General features: G+C 36.2%; 1 protein-coding gene across 9 annotated transcripts in view; it reads left to right on the top strand.

Moving 5' to 3' along the window:
• Positions 1-12995, top strand: part of spegb (striated muscle enriched protein kinase b) — an 85191-nt gene extending 72196 nt beyond the window's left edge. For all 9 annotated transcript variants that reach the window (XM_051905999.1, XM_051905993.1, XM_051905996.1 and 6 more), the window contains 10 exons: positions 165-281; positions 696-863; positions 3188-3310; positions 3676-3840; positions 4609-5383; positions 6975-7214; positions 7614-7837; positions 8720-8795; positions 9087-9236; positions 10247-12995. In XM_051905999.1, the coding sequence (XP_051761959.1) occupies positions 165-281; positions 696-863; positions 3188-3310; positions 3676-3840; positions 4609-5383; positions 6975-7214; positions 7614-7837; positions 8720-8795; positions 9087-9236; positions 10247-10493 (2285 nt within the window). In that variant the 3' untranslated portion in view covers positions 10494-12995. The remainder of the gene's footprint in view (positions 1-164; positions 282-695; positions 864-3187; positions 3311-3675; positions 3841-4608; positions 5384-6974; positions 7215-7613; positions 7838-8719; positions 8796-9086; positions 9237-10246) is intronic.
• Positions 12996-13200: the final 205 nt, after the last annotated feature.

The raw sequence follows: 13200 nt of genomic DNA, 5'->3' as shown, positions 1-13200 counted from the left end.
TTTCACTGTAACGTCTGCACAAAAAGAGACATCTGTTTGATGACTTCCTGCTTTGTCATAAACATTTACATATATCATCAATGAATCAATTATGCATATGGACTTTGGCACAGCTGTGGGAGATAAATTATAGTTCCTGTCTCACTGATTCTCTCAACAATTAGACTTCCCTCCTGTGTTCCATATCAAACTGAGGGACCACGTTCTTTTGGAGGGAGATCCCGTCACTCTCAGCTGCCTCCCTGCTGGCAGTCCTCACCCACACATCTCATGGATGAAAGGTCTGATTCAAATTATAATATTAGCTTCGATGGGACTAAAGATAATAGAATCTGACCTAAATTGAGTTCAGTATGCTTAAAAGCTGAATATAAAATAACTACAACATTAGAAATTAGTTCTTTCAGTCTTTCATTTTATACTAAAAGATGATTAAATGCATACTGTATATTTCTTGGCACCACGGATAGTCCTTGTGCTTGCATAACCAAACCTGTTTATTTCTTGGCTATATATAGAAGGATCTCTTTTCACCTCAAAGTAAATGTCACCTCAAAGTAACACCACCGAAGTCAAAGTCTAAAATGTCAACATTAACATTAGAGAACACTATGTTGTGGCTTTGAGATTATGATTTTAGAAAAAGTTAAAGTTCCAAACTAACATTTTTGCTTTTCAACTTTGTGTATTCTCAGATAAGAAGCCACTTGAGATTGACCCAAGGATGAACATGATATCCTGCCCTGATGGGAGACAGCTGCTGATGATTATGAAGACCACCAAGAAAGATGCAGGCCTTTATGAATGTGTGGCTTCAAACACACTGGCCTCTGTCACCAGCTCATGCGTTGTGTCCCTTGCTCGTAAGTTGAAAGACCGGAAAACGTAAAGGGTTAATTCACCCAAAAATGAAAATTCTGTCATTAATTACTCACCCTCATGTCGTTCCACACCCATTCAGAACACAAATTAAGATATTTTTCATAAAATCCGATGGCTCAGTGAGGCCTGCATTGCCAGCAGGACAATTAACACTTTCAGATGCCCAGAAAGCTACTAAAGACGTATTTAAAACAGTTCATGTGACTACAGTGGTTCAACCTTAATGTTATAAAGCAGCGAGAATACTTTTTGTGTGCCAAAAAAAACAAAATAACGACTTTATTCAACAATATCTAGTGATGGACGTTTTTAAAACACTGCTTCATGAAGCTTCGAAGCTTTATGAATCTTTTAAGTTTCAGTGGTTCGGAGCGCGTATCAAACTGCCAAAGTCATGCCCCCCAGTGGTGAACCATTGACATTTCGAAACACTTATCACGCAACGAAGCCTCGTTTACTGAAATCACGTGACTTTGGCAGTTTGATACGCGCTCCGAACCAATGATTCAAAACAAAAGATTCGTGAAGCTTCAAAGCTTCATGAAGCAGTGTTTTGAAATCGCCCATCACTAGATATTGTTGAATAAAGTCGCTATTTTGTTTTTTTGGTGCACAAAAAGTATTCTCGTCGCTTCATAACATTAAGGTTGAACCACTGTAGTCACATGAACTGTTAAATATGTCTTTAGTAGCTTTCTGGGCACTGAAAGTGTTAATTGTCCTGCTGGCAATGCAGGCCTCACTGAGCCATCGGATTTTATGAAAAATATCTTAATTTGTGTTCCGAAGATGAACGAAGGTCTTACGGGTGTGGAACGACATGAGGGTGAGTAATTAATGACAGAATTTTCATTTTTGAGTGAACTAACCCTTTAATATTCTGCTCGGGGAAATTGTTAGTGTATGAATTGCAGCGGTGCATAATAGATCATAACAAGAACGACTGTCAGTAAATCAGGCAAACTTAATTGAACTCAGAATACTGGCATTTTCTGACATGGTTATACATGCATCAGTTTTTACACATTACATTTCTCAACTTTGACATGTCACTGGACACGCTCACATCACATTGCCATAGTAATGTTGCCTCAGATCTCTCATTGAAAGTAAATGAGATCCAGTCACTTTGCTGCAGGAAAGCTCTGTCAGTGTGAAAACCCCTTAAGGAGGGAATAAAAAGAGAAGTGCCACAACACAACGTTCCAGAATTTCTCAGAAAAGTAATGGCTAGAACAGAGATGAAAGTGGGACACAGTGAAAGAACAGTTTAATTTATTTTTTAAGAGTTAGTGCATAGCTCACAGCTAGACTCAGGAAGGAGTTCTTTTAGCCTTGAGAACAGAAATGCCATTGGCTTTCTAACATCGTGTGCAGTCTAATGCACTGCTTATCATTGTGCAAAGCCATTTTCTCCTAACAGCAGGCCATAAATTATTCACTCCTTTTTGTGCTTCAGAGCTGATTAATATGGAAAGGTGACTTGCTAGCAGAGGGGCAAATATCTTGTAGTTGCCTCACCTGACAGTGTTTTTTTTATTTATTATTATTTTTTGTGTATAATGCCTGAAATGTGGCTATTATAATAATATCCCATTTTCCACAGGGTTCCCACGATCAAGGAAAACTGTAAAAATGTGGGAAATTTCTATAGCAAATATAAAGTTTTATAGTTATATGATTGTTTATGAGTCCAGTATATAAAACTTGCTCTAAAGTCAATAATACACACAAAGTTTGGGGCCTGTAAGATTTTTTAAAATGTTTTTGAAAGAAGTCTCTTATGTTCACGAAGGCTGCGTTTATTTGGTCAAAATACAGTCAAAGCAGTAATATTGTGAAATAATATAAATAGAAAATAACTATTTCCTATTTTAATATTTTAAAATGTAATTTATTCCTGTGATGCAAAACTAGATTTTCAGCAGCCATGACTCCAGTCTTCAGTGTCACATGATTCAAAACAAATAATTCTAATATGCTAAATTTAAGAAACATTTCTTCTTATTATCAATGTTGAAAACAGTTGTGCTGCTTAATATTTTTGTGGAAACCAGGATAAATTTTTTCCTGATGCTTTGATTAATATCAAGTTCAAAAGAACAGCATTTTTTAATTATAAATGTTTTGTAACATTGTAAATATCTTTACTGTCACCTTTGATCAATTTAATGTGTGCTTGCTGAATAAAAGTATAACAAAAAGTACTTACTGACCCCAAACTTTTGAATGGTAGTGTATAGTTGTCAAGACAGATCAACCAAATAAGAATTTGTAGTAGTAAAAACTGAATATTATTTTGTAGGTCTGCCTAATAGTCCTGGGACCCCTGAGGTTCCTCAGAAATATAAAAACACCGCCCTGGTTGTGTGGAGACCCTCAGACACCACGGCACCATGCACCTACTCTCTGGAGAGGAAGACAGAGGGTTAGTGGACATCTTTCATTATTCATCTTGCTTTGATTGATGATTTAGAGTGGGATTTGTAAAGTACAGCATACTGTTGAAAAGATTGTCAGCTGCATTTCCTAATATTATTTGAAATGCAAAAATTGTAGTTTCATAATGCTAATACTGTTTTGCTCCACCCTTAAAATTCACCCTCCATCTTGATTTTCCCAAATCAGTCAAATTTACTTTTTATTTGTTTAATTCATATGTACATTTTAAAATAAATGGTGTAGAACGCACTGCAGAGGAAAGGTAGTTATCATTCCCTTCTACTGCCCTCTTTTGGAAAGGATTGGTATTGCAGCTAATTCTTATTCTTTACTACGTTTATTTTCCTATAGGCGAGACTAACTGGCTGATAGTAGCCACAGGTGTGGCTGACTGTTACTACAATGTCATGGACCTTCCAACTGGTGCCGCATACAGGTTCAGAGTGGCCTGTGTGAACAAGGCTGGCCAGGGACCTTACAGCAACTTGTCTGAAAAAGTGGTCCTGGACTCAACAGGTGCACAAAAGTGATTTTCAACCGTTTCAGCTAATAATTCACTGAACAAAATATTTATATTCGTTGCAAGTGAATCCATATTTGATGTATTTTGGGTCATATTTTCTTTTACCTTGTTAAGACAAAAAAGATAAAGACGTCACAAAAACTGCCAAATGTGTCTAGCTTCTACCACATGACAATGAATTTGAACCAAAATATTGTAGATTGATTGGATATATGGCTTTGATGTCAACAACAAAATGTTTTCTCCACCTTTTTAAATACCGTTTTTTCCTACTATAGTAGGATTTTTTAAATGTAAAATAAATGAGTAATTTTATTCAGCAAGGACACATTAAGTTGATCGAAATTGACATTAAAGAATTTTACATTGTTATAAAAATTTCTATTTCAAATGAAGTTTACATTCATCAAGGAATCTTGAAACAAATATCATGATTTCCACAAAAACATTAAGCAGTGACTGTTTTCAACATTGACAATAGAAGGAAATGCTATTTGAGTACCAAATCAGCTGTATTGTAAAATATATTCAAATAGAAAAAAGCTATTTTAAATTGTAAATATATTTTCACTATATTACTGTTTTTACTGTTTTTGATCAAATAGGTGTTACCTTGGTGAGCATAAGAGACTTCTTTCAAAAACATGAAAAATCTTACCTTCAAACTTTTGAACAGTACAGCAGTGTAATATAAAATCATTTTTAATGGAACTTATGCATCTATGCATCTTCATTATTCAAATTCAAAGTCTTTTCCACAGCACCTCAAAAGTCCAGTGGAACAGTTGTTGTCAAAACACTTTCGTCAGCTCCGGCTCCTGCACCAACAGTAGTAAAATCTACCATGACTTTACCTGCAATGAAGCCTGCTGCAGTGAAACCGGCTGCTGCACCACCAACTACTTCAGCGCCCTCTACAGCCCAGCCAGTAAAACCTGTATCTCCACCTGCGTCGGCTACTACACCTTCCCCTGCTGCCCTTCCCCCGAGTCATCGTACTGTACCTGATATTCAAACTCCATCTCCCGGAATTCCTACTCCTGCCAAAGCTAAGACCACTCTCAACTTTACTGTGGCCAAACCCTCCCCAGCATCCCCTGCAGCCCAGCCTCCTCCTGCCAAACCTTCACCACCCGTCGTTCTGCCCAAACCTCAAACCCCCGTCAATGTGGTGTCCCCCCTATCTCAAACTCCTCCAGTGTCCCCACCTCCACTAGTGTCCCCTCCTCCTGCTATCGGCAAGCCTATCTCCTCAGTGCCTATGTATGTCCCTACCACCACCACAGCACATGTGACCCCAGTCACCCCAAACACGCCTACTCCTGCACTGTCACCACCAGTGGTGTTAGTTACAAGTCTGAGTCCCATAGGGGAGGGTACTGGCACACCCAATCGTATGACCCCAAGTGGAAGAGCCACTCCATCTGGACGCATCACTCCTACAGGGCGCAGGACCCCTATAGGAAAACCTGGAGACTTGACCCTAAGGCAGGGCGTCCCCCAGAAACCGTACACATTCATGGATGAGAAAGCAAGGTAAAGTGTGATGACTGATCAATTTTATATTACCTTATGCTAGTGTCACAAAATAGCTTTTAATAGCTATTTATCAAATCAACATCAAATAATAAAATCAAAACAACATCAAATACAAAAGTAGCTGTAAGTAATCCATATAATAATATAGCATGATAAACTCTGTACTAGAATATATTTTAAATAATTGGCTGCTGTCTATCATAAAGTAAATCAGCTTTTGATGTAACTGCTGTTCCCACGTTTTGGAGTCGTTGAGTGATTTATTTCTGTTCAGTGTTTTCAGACATGTATATTTTATTTTTTATTATTATGTTTTTTTGTTTGTTTGTTTGTTTGTTTGTTATCCCTGGCTTCCCTAAGTGAGAAGTATGGAAGCTTGTTTCCGCCACTGAATAAAATACAAAAAAAGGTAATTGCGACTTTTTATCTCACAATTCTGATTTTTTCTCAGAATTGCGTGATATAAAGTCGCAATTGCATGTTATAAAGTCAGAATTGTAAGTTAAGAAGTCAGAATTGTGAGTTATAAACTTGCAATTCTGAGAAAAAATCAGAATTGCTAGTTTATATCTTGCAATTCTGACTTTATAATGTGCAATTGCAGTTCTGAGTGGCAAAAAAAAAGTCACAATTTCTTTTTTTTAATTCTGTGGCGGAATCTATGTGTCACGTTTATGTTCTGTTTAGTTCAGTTCTGTCATGTCTGCACCTGTCTTCGTTAGTCCCTGATTAGTTAATCTTCCTCCACCTGTACCTGTTTAGTTCCCTCAATCACTCTGTGTATTTATACTCCCGGTTCTGTTCAGTCCTTTGTCAGTCATTGTTTATGTAACAAGTGATGTTGATGGATGTAAGCCTTCTCTGTGTGTATCACCAGTAAACGCTATTGCTATCGTATCCTGTGTTCATCATCTTCCTTCACGGACCGTTCCGTTACACTATGGAAGCCCGTTTCCGCCACTAAATAAAAAAATAAAAACAGTAATTGCGACTTTTTATCTCAGAATTCTTTTTATCTTGCTATTGCGAGTTTATATCTAACAATTCTGACTTTTTTTCTCACAATTCTGACTTTTTTTCTCACAATTGCGAGTTATAAAGTCACAATTCTGAGATATAAACTCGCAATTGCGTGATATAAAGTCACAATTCTGAGATACAAACTCACAATTGTGAGTTATAAAGTCAGAATTGCGAGAAAAACAGTCAGAATTCTGACTTTATATCACGCAATTGTGAGTTTATATCACGCAATTGTGAGGAAAAAAAGTCAGAATTCTGAGATAAAAAGTCGCAATTACTGTTTTTATTTTTTTATTTAGTGGCGGAAACAGGCTTCCATGGGAATCTGTCTGTCTTTCTGTCTCTCTCTCTTTTAATTCATAGTTTTTGTACAGTGGCCCCAAAAAAAATTCGGACAAAGTGTATAAATGTTTTGCGCTTTATAACAGATTATCAAACCAAGTGGCATTTATTTTACAAAAATATAAATGTCTTTTTCAAGCAAAAATAAGTTTATTATAAGACAAATAAATTAATAAAATTGACCTTGACAGCCATTGATCATCATGTATTTGTTTCACCACAGAGGTCGTTTTGGTGTGATCAGAGAGTGTCGGGAAAATGCCACCGGTAACCTGTACATGGCCAAGATTGTGCCGTATGAGCCTGAAAGCAAGCAGGCCGTGTTACAGGAGTATGACATACTGAAATCCCTCCACCACGAGAAGGTCATGGCTCTGCATGAGGCTTACGTCACCCCACGCTACCTGGTGCTCATCTCTGAGTGCTGCTCAGGGAAAGAGCTGCTCTATAGTCTGATTGACAGGTCAGAGACTGCTGCGGGCTTTTTCAATCCTTCCCCAACACTGTTTTGCATTGTGTGCTGCTACACAAACACTTGACTTGAGGGTGTACGGGGTAGTTGTACGGTGGTTGTGAACAGAGCCAAAAAAAGTACTGGAAAATTGTACTTGATTTAAAGTGTGGGAACTGTGTCATAATTTTAATCAATTAAAAAGTCAAAAAAAAAAAAAACTTCAGTGAAAGTAAATTTTTTCATATTTGATTATATTTGATTATTTAAAAAAAAAAATTACTGAAACAAATTATTCAATATTAATAATTAAACATTATTAAAAAATATTATTTATAAGTTTCTTTGACAGCATTAAGTTTATGAAGTATATCTCTGATTGTGAAGCTCTTTGTTTATCTCCCTTCCTAGGTTCCGATACTCAGAGGATGACGTGGTGGCATATATCGTACAGATACTTCAGGGTCTGGACTACCTGCACAGCCGGAGAATCCTGCATCTGGATATCAAACCAGAGAATATCATTGTCACTTACATGAATGTTGTTAAGATTATTGATTTTGGTAGTGCACAGACCTTCAATCCACTGTTCTTGAAGCAGTTCTTCCCACCCATTGGAACACTGGATTATATGTGTAAGACAACATTTTTGTACATATTGTTTCATATATTTCTTTCAACGTTTTCTTGCTAATAATAAAGGGGACCTATTATGCCCCTTTTTACAAGTAAAATAAATCTCTGATGTCCCCAGAGTGTGTATATGAAGTTTTAGCTCAGAATACCCCACAGATAATTTTTTATAGCATGTTAAAATTGCCACTTTTGGGGTGTGAGCTCCCGGCCCCCTTTCAAGAAGAGGGCAGAGCTTCAAGAGCTCATGCTCTGGCATATTGGCAACAACAAAACAGGACAATCTCACGCACTGAAGGTGTCAGAAACTGGCAGTAGTGGTGTTCAGCCTTATATGTTTCAGAATCAACCTTTGTGAAAATCCAGCATTGAAAAGACCCTCGTTTGTGAAGCAGTCCGGCGCAAAATGATTGGCGCAAACTTATAATACTTTAACAATTTTAACAACACAAGTTGTGATAGGTGCAAACTTATTAGATTTTCTTTGGGTAATTTCCTTCAAAATTGAAATTTAACCACAATGTCCTCAGTGACTCAGATGGCAGGAGTCTAGGAAGACTCTTATGTGCATTGGTACATCCCAAAACACAACACTTTTAATGCCTCTTTGGTGCAGAAAATTTTTTTGTCACTAGCTAACTACTGTTCCTTTAGCAACCACTCAGAACACAGTAAAAGTCACATTTCAACAGTCAAAGTCATGTTACAAACGTAGACAAGCGTTACTTTAATTATTTATTTGCATTATATTCGTAATCCTTTTAAAATATTGTATAGTAGTTCTTTGTTAGATATTCCTATGGTATCCCATTCCTTCTCATTTAAGTAACTGTGCAATTCTTGACACTTTCTAATGTATTTTAATCTCTGCTGATTACTGAAAGCCCCTGAGATGTTGAGAGGAGATGTGGTGGGTCCACCAGCTGACATCTGGAGCATTGGCGTATTGACTTATATCATGTGAGTGCTGTCCATTGCAACTCTGTCTTTGAAATTAAACGGAGACTATTCTGATTTTACGTTGATTTTAAATGTCTGATTTTGTGCTTTCTGTGTTACCTGCAGTTTAGTTAGCAATCTTATGTCAGCGGGAATATTTGAATCGTTACAATTGTTTTGTCTCATGAATTTTGTCTTCACATTCCAGAAGCTCTCTGAAGCTTGTGAGCTGTCAGTGTCTGTGATTATGTTTGACATGAATGCTATTCTAGTGTGTAACTCGAAGCTTTTGTCATGCTGTACACCATTCAGGCTCAGTGGGAGACTGCCGTTTACAGAGAATGACCCTGCTGAGACAGAGGCCAGAATCCAGGCAGCCAAGTTTGACCTCAGTAAGCTCTACCAAAATGTGTCCCAAAGTGCCTCTCTGTTCCTCAAAAAGATCCTGTGCAGCTACCCTTGGTGAGTAAAAAACATCTGGGCTGTATGTGTAAATCTCAAGAAACCTGTCAAGAGTCACATTTTACCCAAAATCCATAGAAAAACATTTTATTTTGCATAGTGAAATGAGGCCTTTTTAGAACCTTTTTTTTTTTGCATTGTGACATTTCATGACAATTAAACACATTTTTCTTTGCCATTATAATAATTGTAATTATACTGATTTTAATAAAAACTAACTTTATATAATTTTGTTTTTATTAAATAAAATGGAAGAAAAACTAACAGTAAGTGAGGATCTAATTAGAATCACAATTGAGAATGATTGAAACATACATTTTAAATTATTATAATATTAATATTTGAATATAAATAATTTAATATACATATATTATATGTATTTAATATACAATATATATTTAATATACATAATATACTTTAATATTAAGATTTTAATAAAATAAAAAAACTAAATTACTGTATATTTTATTGAATAAATGTTAAGAATATTGAAAAAAGAATTAAATAATTGTTTTATATATATATATATATATATATATATATATATATAAATATTAAAATAGTATATATATATATATATATATATATATATATATATAAACACACACAGAGTAAAACCAAAAATTATTCAGACATTTTTGATATTTTTGATATATGTTTACTAGTGGGTGCAGGACACTATAGTTAATTTATGAAGGTGAGGATAGCAAAATAAAGTAAACGCTAACATTTTATACCCAAAAATTCTTCATATAGTTGACTACCAGTAAAATTTATAAAAAATTTGGGACCAAAAATTATTTAGACACTTTGACCTGACCATGTTTTGCTTAAGTGTTATCTGACATAATTAAGATAATTTTTTTCTGACACAGTTTATAATTTACAAATTAGATCCTCATTGCTGTTGTAAAATGCCAAAAAATCTAATTTTTTAAAACGAACGGCTTTCAGTATGGGCCAGGCTATGTGTCTTGATGTTAACTGATTCCTCTGTTTCTGTGTTTCAGGGCCCGTCCTACCATTAAGGACTGCTTTAACAACTCCTGGCTGCAGGACGCTTATCTAATGAGACTGCGAAGACAGACTCTCACATTTACTACCACACGCCTCAAGGAGTTCCTGGAGCAGCAGCAGCAGGTCAGGGCCGAGGTGGCAACAAAGCACAAAGTCCTTCTGCGTTCCTACCAGAGCACTCCACAAACCCCGTCCACCCCCTCAACGCCCGGCACCCCTGCAGCACCCATCTCTCAGTGAGCTCCACCACTGGACGTCCTCCAGAGAGATGAGAAGACGGCTCCTGGGTTCTCCAGGATAAGGACAGAGAGAGACACAGCCTCAGGAAAAACCCAGCCCTTGGTGGGCCCTTAGGGGGCCGGTAAATGTGCAGTGTGTGTAAGCAGATCAAGCACAGAATCTTCTGGCTTTATGCCACCTGAAACACACACACACACACACACACACAAAACCTGTCGTCCAAAAGCGTAATGGATTTCAGTGCATTTACCTCCATTAGCTGTGGCCAGCATGCACAGTGCAGTTGTGTTTATTGTTCAGGATGTCGTCCTTACTTTAAGCTCCTCTCGTCCTACACTTCTTTCCTGACTTTTTGACAAACCTATTTTAGAAATTCTCAACATTGCATCTCCAGCAAGTGGTCAGGAACTTGGACCCATCCTGGTTGAGAAGAGTGACTGTATTTCATACACAAAACTCAATCAAGAAGACTAGTCCATCACTCGACGCAAAAAATGTCATGTCAATGTGTATTTTTGTGGTGTCTTCCAATTGTGAACCAGGGCCTTGAGATTTGTGGAAAATGGTGTATATCTTTTTTTGAACTAGTTTTTATGGCATAAGTAATACTTTTATTACTGCTAGTTGTTATACTGTAGTGATTATCAGTATATATGAAAACTATTGACTGAAATCATGTCCTCAAGCAAGATGTCTTTTACTAAAGTGTTTTGATCTAAACTAAAGCGGATTGACTTTATTGTAATATTGAAAGGCCTCACAGCTTTAGGGAGTGACATTTTTGCAAGAATTTCCAGTTCATTAAAGCACACATGGTTTGGTTTTCCCTGACACTCAACTTTTGATATGTTGAAGGCTTTGCGTTTAACACCAGGAATGTATTATATACAGCATGCATCGGTACAAATTCCTCTTAATAGCGTATCGGCAGCATTGGTTTTCAGAGAAAACTCAGTCCCTGTGAATGCAAGAGGATGGTATAACGGCCAAAGCTGAGTTCATGTAGAGATCGACTGATTCAAGATGTGCTTGGAAACTACCTAGTGATCTTGTAATGGATGGATGAAATGGAAATGTCTCAGACAAGTGCCATTTTTTTTTCTGAAGGGACTAGGATATGTTGTAAAACATACGTTAGCTGCTGCATTGAATGTTTATGAGAATCTTTAGCATATTATTTTGAAAGTTTTTGCTGAAAGATTCATTTATGCCCATGAATGAGAGTAACTTTATGCTTGAATGATTATCATAATCTTTGGTCATTTAAAAAATCATCTTGTTTTGATCTAAATCATACAAAATATATATATATATATACTATATTAAGATATAAAAATCTGAGATTTTTTAATGACTTTTAATGAATGATCAAAAGCAGAACATGTATTCTTCAATTTTACAGATGGAGATATGTCTAAAAAATGATTTTATGAACGGGTGTTGATCTTGATTTTATTTTATTAGAGACACTGTTATATTACTTACATAGTTTATATTATTTGGATTTATTTTTGAACAGTTTGCATCCTGTTTGGTGAACATAGAGTCACAGAATCTTGATTTATTTTTTATTTGTTTGTTTTGTTTAGATGTTGATTTGTCTAATGGACAAATGAGTGATTCACACCTACAAAAAATCAATAAAAAATCATATTCACAATTACAGCAAACAAACTAGCTAAATGAAGTGAGAGAAAAAATAGTATTCGGGTCCCACAGTCACGGAAAACCTGGGAATTTAAATTGGACTTTTCTATAGTGAATATGAATTTTACCAGATATGCTCAACTCAAAAAAATGTTTCATTGGTTATAAAATGCTCTTTGTGAGTTAAATTTACATAAACTCCTTATCCAGTGATCATGAACAACAGGAAAAGATATGGAAATCCATTGGTCAAAAAGTGTGGGAACCCAGCAGTAACGTCCTTATTGTTTTCAGCACGGTCCTATTGTGACCTCATCTATCCACACACAGCAAGTCACCTTCTGTCAAATACATAAATATTGGCTTGGATTATAAATAGCTGTTTGCTTGTTTTATTGCAGTACTTACCATGAGACTCAGTGCAAATTCTCTTCTGTTTTCCATCACTTTGCATAAAGGCTAACATTGGGTTTGTTCTTTTATCCGATTTGTTTATTATTTGTTTTATCTTGGGTTATTCAAATTGTTCACGCTTCTAGTTTCAAATAAATTACGGTGCAAAAACTAAAAGTGAGAAAAAATGGAATCACAATAAAGAAGAAAGACTTCAGACTCAATGTGTTGTTGTGAATAAGGTTTTATATTATTTCATTTTGTGCGTGTGTGTGCGTTTACTACTCTTTCAGTCATGCCGAGCAACCCTTTAATGTGAAACTAAATCAAGCTTTTCTGGAATGAATTATGCTGCACTAAAACAGTGACAATGTGGAGATAACATGAATGTTTTACAGTAGAATGAAGTGTGTATATGTCGAAACCATGACTTTTCATGAATAAAATCAGCTGTCAGCAATACTCAACAGACTCTATATTAATTGATTATTATTATTCCAGCCATTTCAGCGTCTCTAAGTACTATTCCTAAGTGGAAATGGTCTGACTCTTCAGAACAATAACATACTACTTCAACCAGACTTAGATTGGACTCCATAAACGGGCCGTTAACTCACACTACACTCATGTGTTCAAGTAAGGCCAATCCAAATGTTAGGACTCTCAG

This window comes from Ctenopharyngodon idella, chromosome 9 (assembly GCF_019924925.1).
Source record: "Ctenopharyngodon idella isolate HZGC_01 chromosome 9, HZGC01, whole genome shotgun sequence".
In the NCBI taxonomy this organism is placed as follows: Eukaryota; Metazoa; Chordata; class Actinopteri; order Cypriniformes; family Xenocyprididae; genus Ctenopharyngodon; species Ctenopharyngodon idella.
Note: the sequence above shows the minus strand (reverse complement) of the source record. Positions and strands in the feature narration are given on the sequence as shown.